Source organism: Populus trichocarpa, chromosome 3, assembly GCF_000002775.5.
Source record: "Populus trichocarpa isolate Nisqually-1 chromosome 3, P.trichocarpa_v4.1, whole genome shotgun sequence".
Lineage (NCBI taxonomy): Eukaryota > Viridiplantae > Streptophyta > Magnoliopsida > Malpighiales > Salicaceae > Populus > Populus trichocarpa.
Window position 1 is genome coordinate 2,178,557 of NC_037287.2, and position 17,291 is coordinate 2,195,847.

Here is a 17,291-nt window from a genome sequence, read left to right on the forward strand (position 1 = left end):
CCTATATTGTGTTTCACAGGTTGTGTATTTGAACTTCATAAAATTTATATAAGATTTTATTATTGTATAATTAAATTAAAAAATTAATTTAAAAGAACTTCATGCCTTGTGAATCACTTAGATTGGAATAGTAGATTATAGTTATCATAATTTATTGACTTTTTATTAATGAATAAAAGATTATTATAATAATAGAGAAGAATAACATTAAAGATTCTTAAGTTTTCTTAAATAATATTTATTAAGGCCCCGTTTGTTTGCTGGAAAGTAGTTTCTTTTGGAAAGTGAATTCCAGGAAAGTGAATTATTTTCCAATGTTTAGTAGTATAATGGAAAATAAGTTGGAAAACACTTTCCAGTATTTGGTTATGTCATGGAAAATAAGCTGGAAAATAATTTAATAATGTTTTATTTTCTCAAGTTTATTAAAATAATGAGGAACAAATCTTATAAATTAAAAAATTAAATGAGGATGAAATTGAAAAAAAATATAATTTCATAATTATCTCAAATAAAATAAATAATAATCAAAATAATAGAAATTAAATCTAAAAAATAAAATAAAAATAAAAGATGAAGAAATTAAAATAATAATAATTAACATTTCATAAATTATTTCAAATAAAATAAGTAACAATCAAAAGAATAAAGATCAAATTTGATAGATAAAAAATTTCAATAAGAAAATGATAAGGAAAAAGAAAATAACAATTATAAAAATAAGGACCAAAGTTAATATAAAAATTAATTTTTAAGAGATGAAATTGAAAAATAAATATTCAAAATAAAAATATATATATATATATATATATATATATATCAATCAAAAGTTTGAGAACCAAATTTGATATAATCAACAAATAATATGACATTTCTAAATTTTTCACAACTTCCGGAAAATGTTTTCTGCCCAAATTTTCCAGGAAAACACTTTCCTGTAAACCAAGCCAAATTTTCCTTTGACTGGAAAATGTTTTCCGTTGACCAACTTTTCTAATGGCAAACAAACACATGAAAGTTTGGAAAGTGGTTTCCCGGAAACCACTTTCCGGGAAACAAACATAGCCTAAGTGATACGATATCATAATCAATCCCTATTTATAATTATAATTATCTTATTAAACATGATAAAATTTATATTTTATGATTTGGTTCTTTTCTCCTATAATAAATTTCATGTTATTCAATTAAAAAGATCTTAATAAAAGAAATTTAGTATAATTTAAAAACACAAACCATTTTTTACTTTTAATTTAACTATAATATTCATTTTGAATTGAAGTTGAGTTTGTATGTTTAGAACAGATATAATTTAATTTATTTTGTTTTTTATATTATCTCATCATCTTCATTTTATTTCATTAAAGGTTCAAAATAAAAAAGATGCAGATAAATGAGAACTTTAAAAAAACTAGTTTTAATATTAATTTTTTTCCTTTTTAAACTTGTAAATCAAAGAGGTTGATCTCTGATTTATTTTTGCATCATTTTAAAGATTAAATTCTATTTAGGACTCAATTTTTATGTTTTCAATTCTTGATATTTAAAATGATTCCAAATATTATATATTTTTAAGATTTCTTAATTGAATTTAGTTCATAGCATGTTGAAAGCTATTACTTTTTAACTATATTGATTTAATTTTTTTTAAAAAAATTAAATTAGAAAAATTACCAAAAACAAATCAAAGAAGAGACCTCCGATTCGCTCAAAGAATTTGCACAAGCTATTAGGTGCCCATTTTCAATAAAAAAATTGGATTGAATGGGCATCCCTGTCAAGATCCCCACTTGCAGAACCTTGATAAGCATGTCAAAGAAGGAAAAATTACCAAAAACAAATCAAAGAAGGAACCTTCATAACCTTGATAAGCATGTCAAATGATTTAAAAATATATATAATTTTTTTTTTAATAAAATAAATTTAAAATTTAAAAAAACATGATTTACACCACATTCACAAACGGACCTATAATTAACTTAAAAGTGATATAAGATTTCCCTCCACTGTTTCTAAGTAGGTCATCCTGATTTTGTGTTTTAAAATTGTTAATTTATTTTATTTTTATAAATATTTCAAGTAATATAATTAAATTTAATTATGTAATTTAATATTTTATTTTAAATATAAAAATTATAATATGTTATCAAATTAAATTTAAATTATATATAAAATTTAATTCCATTCCAATTGAACTAACCGCTTGTGTTGAATTAAGCATTGTTAACATTAATTATCAATTAATGCTGTTTAAAGTTTCTAAATTAATGAGACCTAAATTGGACCATATATCTATAAAATTCATTCATTGAATTTGGAATGGTCGCCTCTCGTTATTAATGTCCACGTCTTCCATTGTTTTCTGCGACACTTGCTTCATATAATAATACTAACATACTTTTAACAACATGTTTAACCAAGTTTCTTTAGGATGTGTGTTTTAAATTATAATAGTGTTCGGGGTTTAAAAATAGATTTAAAAAAATATTTTAATTGTACTTTTAAAAAAAATAAGTTTAAAAAAATATATTTTAGCTTTTATAAAACTAAAGTTAAAACTGTTACACATAAATAAAAAACATATTATTTTAGCTACTTCAAAACTAAATTTGAAATACTATTATGAATAAGGCTCAATGAAAAGCAGAAGCTATTTGACTAACCTAATAATTTTTCTCCGTGGTTAGGCAAAAAATACTTCACTATTTTATGGGTCCATTTGCTAGTATGATGAGAAGTGGTTGAAATAGTGTTTTGTCTTAATTATATTTTTGAAAGTTTTGGGTTAATCAACAATCATTATAGTTTTGCATAAGTAAACTTTATCTTAAAACCTTGGTTACGAAAAAATGTATAATTTATAGTTTTTTTTAAATCTATTTTTTAAACAATACCACAAAAGCTATCACAATGCTAAAAAAAACTTAGAACTCTGATATGATCATTGTCTTGATGATAAACACACACTTCACACACATACACACACCCAAAACTAAAAATATGCCAAACAATTCTTGCCATACATTGACTATTCACTTTTTATGAAACCATGAAACTATTAAAACAAAAACTAAAAGAAATCATAGATTCATCGTGTATATACTCATCATTTAGTAAAATTATCATTTTTCCCTTCACAATTAAAACCATATAACTTGTTTTCAATGGCAAAATCTTTTTTTTTTTTTTGGGAATCATTTGTCATTACTAGATTGGATGGGTGTTGAACGATCTTTTAACATTTTATTTGCAAAGTTAAATTTGCTTAAATGTTTGGGCAGGGACATTTTGATTTTCTATCTTTCTTAGCACAATATAATTACTAAGATACCCTTAGAAGCAAAAATTCTAAAGCTTAGATCAAGAGGCTTTTGATCTTTTTGTTATGATATTTTCGTTGATATCATATGGGGGTCAAGGGCACTTAGGTATTATGAGAAATTAAATTTTTTTAAAAAGAAGAAAATATACACACGCTAGGATGTGGGAGGTGTTCACCAGTGGCGGAGCCAGAGTTTTTTAAATGAGGGGGCAAATTATTAATAAATACTATATTATATAGTCATGTATTAGAAATCAATTCAAAACATATATATTAATTCATATCAAGTAAAATTAATATAAAAATACTTTTAAAATGAAAAAACTTACATTATAATTGTTCTCTTCGAGTTTTCATATTTTGAAACCGCTTCATAATAGCTTCATTATCAATCTTATCGAAAATATCTTTCTCAATGTATACAACCAAACTATCATTCATCCACTTATCTCCCATCCTGTTTCGCAATCTACTCTTGACAATATGCATAGCAAAAAAAACTCTCTCCACTGTAGCTGTTGCAACTGGTAGAAGTAATGACAATTTGATAAGCATATATACTAATGGAAATATCAAATTCTTCTTTGTTTTTACCATTTTCTCTGCAAGACTAGCAATACCTTCAATACCAGAGAACTCATCATCACCACGTAGATCAATAATATACGTATCAAGTTGGTCACCAAGTACCATAAGGTCCACTATAGAGAATTCACTAGGATAAAAAAGAGCAAGGCGAACAAGCTTTTCTTTGTTGAACGTAGAGAAAGAGTCATTTGGGCTTAAACATGCCACACAAAGAAGTAACTCCATACTCGTCTCGGTAAAACGATCATCCAACTCAATAAGTTGCATGTCAATGATATTGTTAAACAATTCATAACGAAAATGGTGTAAGTTTGTAATCCCTTGAGATTTTCGCCTTGAACGCCCACGAAGCTTGTACTCATCATCCATGTTTAGAATATCAATATCATGTTTGATGCAAAAAGATGACACTTCTTCCAGTAAAGATTCCCAATCATTCTCTCTCATCAATTTGAATCGTTCCTTTGATGTTTTTAATAAACTCATAACATTTTCTATGTCTTGATCTTTTCTTTGTAATGCTTGTGATAACTCATTAGTAACTGCTAGTATCCTTCTCAAACAATGAAGCATGAACACAAAATTAAATGATTCCATAATACCTGTTAAAATGACCGCTTCCGTTCTCTGTTCTGAGTTCATCCCATCCCCCCTTATAATCTCAAGCACATCAAGAACTGATGAAAACATTGCAAGTAAACGAATAATTGTAATATAGTGGGAGCCCCAACGAGTATCACCATACCTTCTAAGAGAAGTTTCTTGATTCAAGCCTCGTCCACTAGAAATTTCCCCATTTTCAAGTCCTTCAATAATTCTAGCATATTGTTTTTCTCTAATCACCTCCATCCTTTTACATGATGCTCCAACTATGTTTATAATGCTAGAAATAAAATTGAAGACATCTCCAACTTCATTATGCTTCTTTGTAACAGCCACAAGAGTTAATTGAAGTCTATGAGCAAAACAATATACATAATATGCACTTGGATTGTTATTTAGAATAAGTGCTTTCAAGCCATTGAATTCACCTCGCATGTTACTAGCTCCATCATATCCCTGACCACGCAATCTTGATATACTTAGCCCATGTTTAGAAAACAAAGCTTCAATAGCTGCCTTGAGTGAACTAGCAGTTGTATCTGACACATGTTGAATGCCAAGAAAACGTTCAATTATATGTCCATTGTTGTCTACATATCGTATAATAACTGCCATTTGTTCCTTGATTGATATGTCACGTGACTCATCAATTAAAATTGAAAATAATGAGTCACCTAGATCTTTGATAATCACATTTGTAATCTCCTCTGCAGCAGCTTGAGTAATGTCTTTTTGAATATCAGGAGAAGTCAATTTGTTATATTTAGGAGCTTCACTGAAAGTAACTCTTTTAATAGCTTCATTGTTTCTGGAAAGGAAATGCAAGAGCTCTAGATAATTTCTTTGGTTGCTTGAACATTCACATTCATCATGGCCACGAAATGGAAGTCCTTGGTGCAGCAAAAAACGAGCACACTCTATTGAAGCATTCAATCGAGTTCGATAATCACTTTGACTCTTTACTGTCTGCTCAAACAACAAAGTTATGATACTTTGTTTTTCATTCATCAAATTCTCACACTTTATCTGAGCTGCATTGTGATTACTATTAGACTTTCCAATATGAAGATCAAATCTTTCCCTTTTTTTCCAATTTGAAAACCCATCACCCACAAACGAATCAACACCCCCTTTTGACTTGAAGAGGTAACAATACAAGCAAAAGGCAGCATCTTTGGCTATACTGTACTCTAACCATGTTGGGTATGCACCAAACCAAGCCGGATTAAAGCGTCGTAGTGTTGATATATTCCCAAATTGTTTTTGAGGAAAATCATAGTGTGAAGGTTGACAAGGACCTTTTTATAGATAAGCTCTTCGGATTGCATCCCTATCATTTATATGGTACTCATAAATTGGTCTTCTTAAGCCAGGGTCAGCAAGGAGATTGTCGAGGTTGATTTCAATATGACTTTTCTTTGAACTTGATTGAGTTACATGACTTGAAGCTTTGATCGACTCTTCATCCTCAAGGGATTTACGCTTGAAATACTTGTCTAGTGACATGTTAATTTAATATGAACCTGCTGGATTTTTTTATCATCATTAGTGTCTACATAATAATTAACACAACTACACAATAATTCACTATTAAACAAAAGTCAATTGAGTTACACAAAAATTTTAAATCTTCCATATGAAATTAATAGCAAAATACACGTCAATTCATCAAAATCAAAACCTATTTCAATTCATATCTATATGCATATAATAAGTATGTTGATTAAATTATACTTAATCATTTCTAGACATTTAATTAAGGAACAATGCCTAGTGTATGTGTAAGAGGAACAATGCTTGAAAAACATGTTTTCTACTTGATATTTTACTTACAAATAAATCATGTGAAAATATTAAATTTCAATAAACTACTCTATCAATGCAAGAGATGTCAAGAATAGTAGTTTTGCATGAATATTAATTTATTTCTTTATAATAAGAAAAGAAACACTTAATTGATTAAATTAGCAGATTTAAACATTTATTTTGAACATATTCATAACAAAACTCATAAATTATCATAAACCCTAATATTTTTAATAACTAATTATAAAAGAATAAAACTAAAATTAGATAATAAAACAAATAGAAAAGATGAAGAAAATTTACCTAAAGTATAAAGCAAAAGGCAAAAGAACTTAATTGATGAGAAATTTGCATATAGAAGACTAGGAAAGACAGGAACGGCTGCTGGAAAAAAACCCCTACAGGGGAAGATAAAGAAACAAAAGGGAAAAAGGGAAAAATTGGTGAGCCGTAATTATATATATAAACTTTCCTAACCAGTTAGCTGTAGCAATAATTATTGTTAATAACAACTTTCCTTACCTGTAGGTTGTAGCAATAATTCAAACCCACTAATCTATTAATATTTTTTTAAAAAAAAATTAAGGGGGCAATTGCCCCCTTTTGACCTACTGTGGCTCCGCCATTGGTGTTCACTCCCTTTGGATGGCAGACGTGGTGCCTCTTGATTGTAAAAAACAGGCATCTCCCGTCTCTTCCGACAATGCATGTGGAGGCACATCCACAAGAGTGGTGTGTGTAAGGTATCTTGCGGTGGTTATATTTTTTTCTCCCACATCCTTTCCTTTCCCTTTCTTTTGGAACACATGCCAGCCGAATCAAAATTAAAATAGTCCTCCGTTCTCTTCTTATTTTAATTGAGTTCCTCATTCTTTTGATTTCTATTTGTTTTGAATTTTTTTTTTATTTTCAATTTCATTCCTTGATATTTTATCCTATTTGGTATTTATATCAAATTTGGTCTTTATTTATTTATTTCAATTTCATCCCTTATCATTTGATTTAATTTGATTCTTATGCTAGATTTACCCTTATTCTTTTAATTTTTTTTTGGTTTCTTTTTTGATTTTTTTTAAATTCATCCTTTAATATTTGATTTGTTTAGAATTGAGCTTTGTTAATTTTTTAGTGCGGTGATCCCGGTCTCATGACCCTAGTCATGACAGGTATGAAATTTTATCCCAAATTGATATTGATCTTTTTTTAAGTTTTTTTTTCACTGAATTTTTTTTTTCATTTCATCATTTAATATTGAATTTATTGAAAATCAAGCATCTTTATTTTTCTTTGTTTTGATTTTATGATGATAATCCAGTCTCGCAGTCCGGGTCACACATTTGTTATGCTAGCTTGGATTGCAATGAAATGCGGGACACCTAGAGATCTTGATTCTTTGAGGACTTCTTGGTGCATCAATTTTAACCTTCATTTTGTGGTGGTATATGTTGATGTGAACTAATGCAAGACCCAAATAAACAATAAAGTAGAAATGTACTTTAATATATATATCATTTGTTATTTTGTTTTGGTTTTGAGATTAATTGTTGATTCGTATATTCATCAAACATTGGAAAGCCAGTAATGCAAAGTTACTATACATTGGATTATTATTGAAAGGTTACAAGTCAAAATCCGAACTATATGCTCTGTATTTGCCCCATCTTGTAGTCAACTTACAGTAGGGGTATTTTGTCTCCGAAAGCACTTGTTGTTGGCCAATTAAGTGCTTGTTTAACATCGTGGTATTTTTTATTTTTCAAAGTGCCCTTTCAAATTGTACTGACGTAAAAAAAAACTTCTGAAAAAAAATATTATTTTGATATATTTTCAATTAAACAATACTTTTAAAAATATCATATATCACATCATCAAACACATATCAATTCGTTTCAAGGGTGTTCATGCCGCTAGAGGGAGAGGAAAGGGACCACTATTCATATTCCATACCAAAACGAGTAAAAATCACACATTTGGACTTAATTAATTAGGAATAATAAAAAAGTTTTCAATTTTTTTTTAATTTCAAGAAAAATCTATTTATCTTTATATATATATATATATATATATATATATATATATAAGATTTCCAATTTCTTTTATCCATTGATATAGAATATCTTATGTGAATTTGTTTGGTTTCAGGAGAATACTAGATTGATGACCCATGCTATGCCGCATGTTTGGTCAAATTTTTCTTAACATAAAAAATGATGTCTAGGTGATGCCAACATTTTTTAAAGAAGCAAGAAAGATATGAGACACGAGTCATTCACTTGGATAGGTTCAATAAACTCGATTAAGTTAAAAATATAATTAAAAAAGCATCGACATTAAATAAAGTGAACAAAAAAATTTGACAATAATTAACTATAAAAAATGACCTGCCAATATCATAGTCGGGAGGAGAATGAAGAAAAGTCCGTTGGAGACTCACCGTCGCTCCGCCATGAACACCGTCCCACAACCAAAAAAAGCTCATATAGATGACTTTAACGCTACCAGAAAGGTTGCATGACGACATCGAAAGAGGTCGTATGTGTCGTCAAAGCAACTACCCGGAAAACAAACCAAGTAAAATATCATGAAATGAAAATCTCATGCTTATATTCAATCAATTAATTTAATTAAAAAAAATTCTTTTTAAAAAGCTAAATTTAACAAAGAACAAAAATTAAAAATACTCAAGATAACCTAGGTCATTTTTAAAATCAACAAAAAAATCCTATAAAAAGCAAAAACAAAAAAATAATAGAGCCCAATCTCCAATTAAATAAATGTTAAAGAATAAAAAAAAAAGCTTAAAAAAGGAAAAAAAAAAACTAAGTAAATCTAGGCAAATCTCCTAAACATAGGTTAATCTCTCAAACTCACAACTATAAAATCTTAAACCCAGACTCAATTAAAGAGTTAAAATCTTGGTCAATTTAAAAAATGATAGAGCTCAAGACATCTTCATGAACTGATTAACTTCTTTACCTTCCAACATCTCAAAACAAATTTATATGATTCGACACTTTGTGAATCTTAAGTATAATACAGGTTCTTTGATCCAATCATCTTTGGAAAATATCCTGAAGAAATGACAAAAATTCTAGGGCCTGCTTTACCAAAATTTTCAAGCAATTACAGAGAGATATGAACAAAGGACTGGATTTCATTGGGATCAATCATTACACCGGTTTTACATCCAAGATTGCAGCTTTGCTGTGTGTAAACCTGGACAGAGGCTCCAAGACTGAAGGTTTAACCCGACAAATCCAAGAAAAAGATGGAGTTTCTATTGGCAAATCTGTATGTGCACCCTCTCAAGATACTATATATGTTATTCAGAAACTATTTCTTTCCTTGCATGAAGTTGTTTAAGGACTTTGGTTAATGGAGAAGATGATAACATATCTAAAGGAGAGATACAATAACACACCTATGATAATTATAGAGAATGGTAGACATATATTGAAACTAGAAATCTTTTCAGCAGATACCTTTTTAATGCCTTTCTCACAAAATTTCTGACTCTTGCAGGATTTGGCCAAGAGAGCTATCTATACCTTACCATTGAAGAATATCTCTATAAAGAAAGGGTGGAATACATGTATGGCTATTCAGACTCCTTAATGACAACAATGATGTATGTTTATATTACTGTTTTTATTTTCTAAAACTTTAACCCAATAAAAAAAAAAGATACCAAATTTTAAAACTTGTCAAAACATAAAAAAATAGCAATTAAAAGAATGAGGATCAAATCTAAAAAAAAAATTAATTTTAAAAATTATCTCAAAGAAAATAAATAGTGATCAAAAGTATGGATACAAATCTTACAGATAAAAAAATTGATAGAGAATAAAGTTGAAAAAAACTTCAATTTTTATAAATAATTTCAAATAAAACAAATTGTAATCACCTCATTCTGTCTTGTCTTATCCAACTTCTCTTCTCTTTCTCTTGATCTCTTTTTGAAATACAAAATCAAAAAGAAAAACCCGAATACAATTCAATATTTAAAGATAAAATCAACGAAAAATTCACATTCTCTCTTGTCTCACATACTCTCTCTTGTTGTTAGCATCAATTTCTTTACGAAACTAAAAAACCAAAGGTATGTTTGGTTGTTTTCAACAATCAAGATTTCAAAATCTATTAGTGTATTTTATTTTATTTTAAATCATTAGAATATAAGTTTTGTTTCCTCGATTTAATAAAATCTTAACATTATCATTAGTTAAAAATTGAAAATAAGAATAATGAATGTATAGATTTAGCTTGATTTTTTTTTTTATGTATAATCAATAATTTTCATGCTTCTGAAATGTTATTTGATAGTGGAAAAGCTATAATTTGTATTTATATAAAAATCCCCAAATAAAAAATTAGGGTTATTGTTTAAATAACCCTATCCTAATTTTTTAATTATTGTAAAATTCATGTGTAATTATTGTTGAATTAGTGTGTAACCATTATATAACTTGTACAAACCATGCAGGAAACAAAATGCCAATATATTTACGCATTATAAGTGTTCATCATATGTTGACAAACAATAGGTTATGATTGGGATTCCATGCTTACATGTTGTCCCTTGTGTTAATCACAAAAGAATTCAGTTAAAAGATCTTTGTAATGAGTATTACAAGGTGAATACATTTAGAAAAGTATACTTTGATGTGGTGCATCCATTACTCGAAGTTGATCACTATCCTAAAAAATATATAATTAATTGTTCTACCTCCAAAACTTAAAAAGGGTGTGGGTAGATCGGAAAAGAATAGATGAAGGGAATAAAAAGAAGATCAATCTAGAACAACTTGGAAGAGGGCTTCCACGCTTCGATACAATATTTGCAAGAAAAATTAATATAATTCTAGGATATGCCAACGAGACAGTGCTGAGTAAATCACTGATGACAATTTTGTGTGAGGATCCAGTTATGTTGGAAGGGGATCCGATAGTTTTAGCAAAGGATCAAAAGGATTCAACACTATTAGAAAAAAATTCATTGTTCCTAACATATGCTCAAATAGAAGCTCTAGAGTTTTAAGAGGAAGCAGAGGTTCATTGTTCTAGGTGGAGTCTCAAACATGGGAGGATATGTTCGGGAAGATGATGGGTGGATTTTTTGTTTCGTAATGCATGTTGAACGTGTTTTGAAATTATTGTTAAATATTGTAATTAATGACATTTTTGTAATTAAATGAAAAGCACCCATGACTCTTTTTCAAAAAAAAAAAAAAAACCTAACGATTTTAGTGGCATTTTAATTAGTCTTTGTTATAAAATAATGACACTCATGTAAATATATATATATATATATATATATATATATTTATTTTTTTCTAATAATAACTCTTAAGGATGTAAAGTGTTACTCGTTATCAAAGTGCATGATAAAAAATGTAATCTTTTTTTAAAAATAATTACAAAGTAAAAAAATTCAAATTTTAGGGTGCACTGTGTGTGATGTTTTTAAAAATAAAAAGTTAAAATAGCCTTTAGATGCTAATTCAATATTTTTTTTCTTGTTTTCAAGTTACTGTGCTAAAAATCATGAAAACATATTACCCCTAACTAGGCCATTTGTTTCCATTAAGAAAAGTAAAATTGTTATTTTACTATTTCAATTTACCGTGAAAATGAAGCTAAAACTATAATATTTAATGCTACATTAATTCTTATGCCCCTTTTAGTTCTTTTAATAATAATAATTATAGTAGTAGTGGTGTTATAAAATTTATAATTATATATATATATATATTGAACTTATTAGATTTTCATAATTTTTTAGTTCAATTTCTTAAATTTTCAAGACACTTTTAATGTTTTTTTATATTTTATATATAAATAGACTACTTGATTGGAAAAATACATAATAAGAAAGTATGGATTTTTATTTTAATTTTTTTTGAATATCTATGTTATTATTTGCTGTTTATTTTTAACAAATAATAATAATAATAATAATAATAATAATAATAAAATCTGATATTTTACGTATACGTATAAACAAGAAAAAACGCAATCACGGCATAATTCGGCAATCCTCGAAAGTCCACACGTCTCTCACCTGCGTTGCTGCTTTTGTGACCAAGAAAACCACGAACCTCATCCTCATGGACTCTCATAAACCTCAATTGCTTTACAGCAATCATCCATCAAAATCAACACAAGGTACGTACGTACGTCTACAGTTCACCCATTCTTTCACCTTTTCTTTGTCAATGCAACAGTGTTTAGGTTTCTTTCCCTTTTGTCTTGGTGCTAATGTTGTGATGGGTTAGGGTAGGTACGTATTTTTTTTTTTTGATTTATGTGGAGGTGTCCGGACCAGCTTACGCGCACCACGACATGGCCCACTGGATATCCTGCAAGCCCAGGAGCAGGTAAGGCACCGCGGGGGTGACAGGGGTGCACATAGAGGGTCGAACTCGGGACGGGGGCGAAACAAGTCACACGATTGACCACAACAGCTAGGCCCTCAAGTGCTGTGCAGGGTAAGTACTTATTGATGGCCTTGTTTGATTTGTCCAAAAACTACATTCCCACATGCTTTAAGGAAAGAAAGTGATAATATGGTATATGTAACTTCGTTGGGATTTTTTCTTACTTTTTTTCTTCTTGCATGCAACCCCTTTAAAGGAAAGGCAATGATATTATGATATATGTAATTTTGTTGGGATTTTTTTTAATTTTTTTTCTTCTTGCATGCAACCCCTTTAAAGGAAAGACAATGATAATATGGTATGTGTAACTTTCTTGGGATTTGTTTTTTACTCCTTTATTCTTGTTCATCAATTACATGATTCAATGCCTGCTTGAACAAACCCCAGTTCCCCAAAAAAGTATTTTGTTTTGTCAAAGCACGAAAATAAGAAAAGGGTATTGTTCTTTTATTGATTCCTTTGTTTTGTCTGAGGGTCCATTAATTAACATTATCAAATTAATTTTTTTTTATTTAAAAAAAAGTGTTAGGAGGAGATCTAGGATTGTATGCAAGGAGGATTTCTTGAAAAGCTAGATCCAGTCATGGATGATGAAGGTGACCCATTTCCTCAGTTAGGGAGTGTGTACAAGAAAGGTTCTGGTTTCTATGTTAATCAGTTGAGTAAAAATGTGGCAAGCATGAATCCAAATTCTGCCCAAGATGGGAAGGTTGCTGCAAAGGCTTGGCCTGCTCAGAACTCTGCATCTAGTGCATGGGGATGTTCGAAATTGGTACAGAAACTGGGGGTGCAAAGCAATGCTTTGACAACCCAAAATACTACTTTTAAGAAGTCTCTTGGCAGTGCAAATGAATTGCCTTTGCAACAGAACAATTATCCGAAACACAGACAGAATTTGTCTCAAGTTGGTTCTGCTTGTTCCAGTGGCCGGGAAGAAAGTCGGGCCAAGGATGAATCTGTCTCGAACCATCAAGTTTCTGGCACTGACAATGATGATGTTGATGGTTATACGGTGTTTAGCGGTGATGATGATGATGACGACGACGAGGATTTTCTCTTTGATTCTGATTTTGATTTAGATGCAAGTGAAAATAGCTATGATGTGTTGAAGAAGAGCAAGTCGTTCAACGCATTCTTTGATGATTTCGATAAACTCACTGTTGAGGAGATAAATTCACGAGCGAGGAAGTGGCACTGCCCTGCTTGCAAAGGGGGCCCTGGTGCTATTGATTGGTATCGAGGCATCGATCCCCTAGCATATCACGCAAAGACAAAAAAGACAAGAAGGGTTAAGCTTCATCGCATGTTTTCTGAAATTTTGGATGAGGAAATGCATAAGAAGGGAGGTTCAGTAACTCCAGTTGGTGAAGCCTTCGGCAGATGGCAAGGACTTGATGCGAGAGTTAAAGACTATGAAATAACCTGGCCTCCAATGGTTTTGATAATGAACACGAGATACGAGCAGGAGGAAAATGGCAAGGTAAATATAATTTCTCCTTTTCACTATGAAATGAATTATTTAACTTTTTATATAAATCATTTTTTCCTCTGAAATGGATTCTAGCAGTGGATTGGCATGGGAAATCAAGAACTTCTGGACCATTTCAACTCATATGCTGCATTGAAGGCTCGCCACTCATATGGTCCACAAGGGCATCGAGGAATGAGTGTACTGATTTTCGAGAGCTCTGCAGCGGGTTATTTAGAAGCGTCTCGCCTTCATAAGCATTTTATAGATCAAGGAAGAGGCAGAGATGCTTGGGATGGTAACCGGGTTTCATTCTGTACAGGTGGTAAGCGCCAGCTCTATGGTTATATGGCTTTGAAGGAAGATTTGGATATCTTCAACCAGCATTGCCAAGGTCCCCTCTCTCTCTTTCTGTGTGTGTGTGTGTCTGTCTGTCTGTCTGTCTGTCTTTTTCAGGATATTTATGTCTGTTGCCATGCAGTTTGAGAAAAATACCGTGCTCTCCAAGCCCAATAATGTAAAATAATTAATGAGGTTGGCGGAATATTCATCTAAACTGACATTCATAAGATGAGAATGAGCAAAAACATATTTGTGCATATAGGTCCGCAACAATAGGATCTAGATTTTAGAGTTTAAAATGGGATCTAAAAACCATGTTAATAAGTTTCAGAACTGAATTCGGTGCTGATTTCGAAAGTGTGAGTAGTAAATGTGAATTCCTTAATTTCTGATGCCTGAATGTTGACATTTATAAATGACATATTTCCTCAATAGTCTTGACTGTAAACTGCTGAAGCAAGATTTCACTACTCTCTGATTCTTGGAATGCTGGTAATAACATCTGCAGCCACGTTTAACCTTTTATGAAATTGATTAGGTAAGAATAAGCTCAAGTTTGAGACGGTGTCATATCAAGAGATGGTTGGAAGCCGCATAAAGCAGATAAATGAGGATAGCCAGATGCTTGTCACTTACAAGAACAGGTTTGCTGCAGAACATATGCAGTCACAAGCTCTCGCAGAGTCCCTGTGCAGATTGAGTGAGAAACTGAAGAAGACTGTGCAAGAAAATCGCATTGTGAGAGAGAGAACTAAATTGCTGCATGAACAGACCAAGGAAGAGGTAACATCTTTAAATTGCAAATTGCTTTTATTGTTTCTGTTTCTTATAGTACATCTCTCATTGTCACGTATGTGTTCACATCGTTGCTTCAATTTGCTTCCAATAAAACATTTTAACTTCTTCTGGTGTCTCTCTCTCCTCTAATGATTGAAAGATCTTAATTCAAAATAAAAAAACCTTTCTGCATTATTTATGGTTCACTACTTTGCTCCTCTTCTCCTTTTGTCTTGTATGTATCAGAAGTTTCATCTCCTGATTTACTAGATCTTTTTCAACTTTCATCATCAAACCAGGAAACTTTTATGATACAGTTGTTATTCTGCCGCCTGATCGCAATTTAGCCATCTCAACCATGATGAACAAATTGGGTCATCTACACTGTGCTCCTTGGGAAATTGAAGGATGCATTAATTTGAAGGAAAACATAGCTCTTGGATGGTGTAATTCATGCGTGTTAAGAAAATCCTAGTAATAATAGGACTGTAACTGGCTGGAGGCACACGGCACTTTCTGCACTCCAAGCTACTTCATAATACCGTGTTCATATTGCATTCTTTACATCTGCTTTCTCTGTTCTGAGGCATTCTTTTCCAGATGGATTCCCAAGAGAAATTTTTCAAGGATCAAATCAAAGTTATCCATCAGGCTATAGATGCAAAAGAAGATAACTTCGAGAAGTTACAGCAGGCAAAGCTAGAGAAAGTTAAAGAGTTAAATGCATATCCATCTACTGAAGAGAATGTGGACAGGTAACACTGTAATAGTGCCTTAGCCAGGCCAGACAAGCTAGAGTACTTATCTATCTGAGGCATTCACTCCTATTTCCCTTTTTTGAGAAAATGATCAATTTCAATATAGACAGTAACAAAGTAAAAAAGAATGTGTCATCTTGGAGCAGAGCAAACTGTATGCTCCCAGGCTTGCTGGTTAATTTATCTAGCAGGTCACGGGTTCAAACCTAGTCAATCTTCATCCCCTCTCCCCCTTGGTAGGCCAAAAGAAAAATACTTATGCATCCTTAGTAGAAAGCAATGAATTAAAGAGTCACATCTACCTTTGGTGGTTTAAGAAATGAAGGGCTGTTCATTTTAATGGTAGTAGTTAGAAAAATACTGAATGGAGAAACTTTTACTTGCGCAGAATATCTGTAAACTTATAATGTTTTTGAAAATTCTGTGCAAATAGGGTGAAGGACATCAACAGGTTCATAAAAATACAGGATAAAGAGATGGAAGAATTCGAAGCAGAGAGAAAGAAGCTGATAAGAAGGCATGGAGACGAGAAGGCTGCATTTATGAAGATATACTGGGAGGAACTCCTTGTGCTGGAAAAGAAGTTTGAGGATGAACTAACCCTGCTTATTGACAAGTATACCCCAAATCAGACGGTCAAATTTTGAGCTGACGAGAGACGGTCAAGAATATAGCGAAAAAACAATCTTATACACAGGATACATACGAGAGCAACAAGAAAGACATTCATCTTGTCATAATTTTTACAAAACTTGCTTGATGGAAATGTAAAAGCACTTCAGCAGCATTCCCTTCAGTTTTTTGATTTTATGTTTCAAAAACACTTGAAATTTTTTTTATTTACTTTAAATTAATTAACATATTTTTAATATTTTTACATCATTTTAATATGTCGGTATTAAAAATAATTTTTAAAAAATAAAAAATATATTATTTTAATATATTTTTAAATAAAAAATATTTTAAAAAACAGGCCAAAAGTTTCAAAGAATGAACTGTGATTTTTTACTTGATGTCCATGCATGCCATGCAAGAGTCGTCCACCTTTAATTTAGGCTTTCAAGTATTCTTTCTGTCTTTTGCAATTTTTAATTTTTAACTTGATGATGTGGCATATTTTATGTCCCATTGGACTCCATGAAGTTGGTAAGCTTTAGGAGATACGGAGACAATCATCAATTCCATAGTTT

At 30.7% G+C, this 17,291-nt stretch overlaps 2 protein-coding genes across 7 annotated transcripts; one reads left to right on the plus strand and one right to left on the minus strand.

Moving 5' to 3' along the window:
- Nucleotides 1-3,759: 3,759 nt before the first annotated feature.
- Nucleotides 3,760-6,019, minus strand: LOC127905089 (uncharacterized). Its single transcript, XM_052451417.1, has 3 exons — nucleotides 5,951-6,019; nucleotides 3,917-5,650; nucleotides 3,760-3,846 (listed from the first exon to the last, which is right to left on the minus strand). Exons 1-3 carry the CDS (start codon nucleotides 6,017-6,019, stop codon nucleotides 3,760-3,762), a joined length of 1,890 nt encoding a protein of 629 aa, XP_052307377.1.
- Nucleotides 6,020-12,345: 6,326 nt separating this feature from the next.
- On the plus strand, nucleotides 12,346-16,983 carry LOC7461550 (protein SUPPRESSOR OF GENE SILENCING 3-like). 6 transcript variants are annotated; one of them, XM_052451184.1, is made up of 6 exons: nucleotides 12,346-12,484; nucleotides 13,280-14,236; nucleotides 14,321-14,618; nucleotides 15,105-15,349; nucleotides 15,944-16,098; nucleotides 16,535-16,983. In XM_052451184.1, the coding sequence occupies exons 2-6, from the start codon at nucleotides 13,304-13,306 to the stop codon at nucleotides 16,746-16,748; spliced, it is 1,845 nt and encodes a 614-aa protein (XP_052307144.1). In that variant the 5' UTR covers nucleotides 12,346-12,484; nucleotides 13,280-13,303; the 3' UTR covers nucleotides 16,749-16,983. The 6 variants fall into 6 exon arrangements, with proteins under 6 accessions (XP_052307144.1, XP_052307145.1, XP_052307146.1 ...); XM_052451185.1 differs by having other exon boundaries at nucleotides 12,349-12,492; XM_052451186.1 differs by lacking the exon at nucleotides 12,346-12,484 and adding an exon at nucleotides 12,504-12,807.
- Nucleotides 16,984-17,291: the final 308 nt, after the last annotated feature.

What these genes read in the sequence shown, in the direction of transcription:
- LOC7461550 (XM_052451184.1), top strand. Translation starts at nt 13,304, where the DNA reads ATGCAAGGAGGATTTCTTGAAAAGCTAGATCCAGTCATGGATGATGAA. An exon ending in CTTCAACCAGCATTGCCAAG is followed by an intron (nt 14,619 to 15,104) that starts GTCCCCTCTCTC and finishes GAAATTGATTAG; the next exon opens with GTAAGAATAAGCTCAAGTTT. An exon ending in ACTGAAGAGAATGTGGACAG is followed by an intron (nt 16,099 to 16,534) that starts GTAACACTGTAA and finishes CTGTGCAAATAG; the next exon opens with GGTGAAGGACATCAACAGGT.
- LOC127905089 (XM_052451417.1), bottom strand. Translation starts at nt 6,019, where the DNA reads ATGTCACTAGACAAGTATTTCAAGCGTAAATCCCTTGAGGATGAAGAG. An exon ending in CGATCAAAGCTTCAAGTCAT is followed by an intron (nt 5,651 to 5,950) that starts GTAACTCAATCA and finishes TACCTCTTCAAG; the next exon opens with TCAAAAGGGGGTGTTGATTC. An exon ending in CTAGTCTTGCAGAGAAAATG is followed by an intron (nt 3,847 to 3,916) that starts GTAAAAACAAAG and finishes TACTTCTACCAG; the next exon opens with TTGCAACAGCTACAGTGGAG.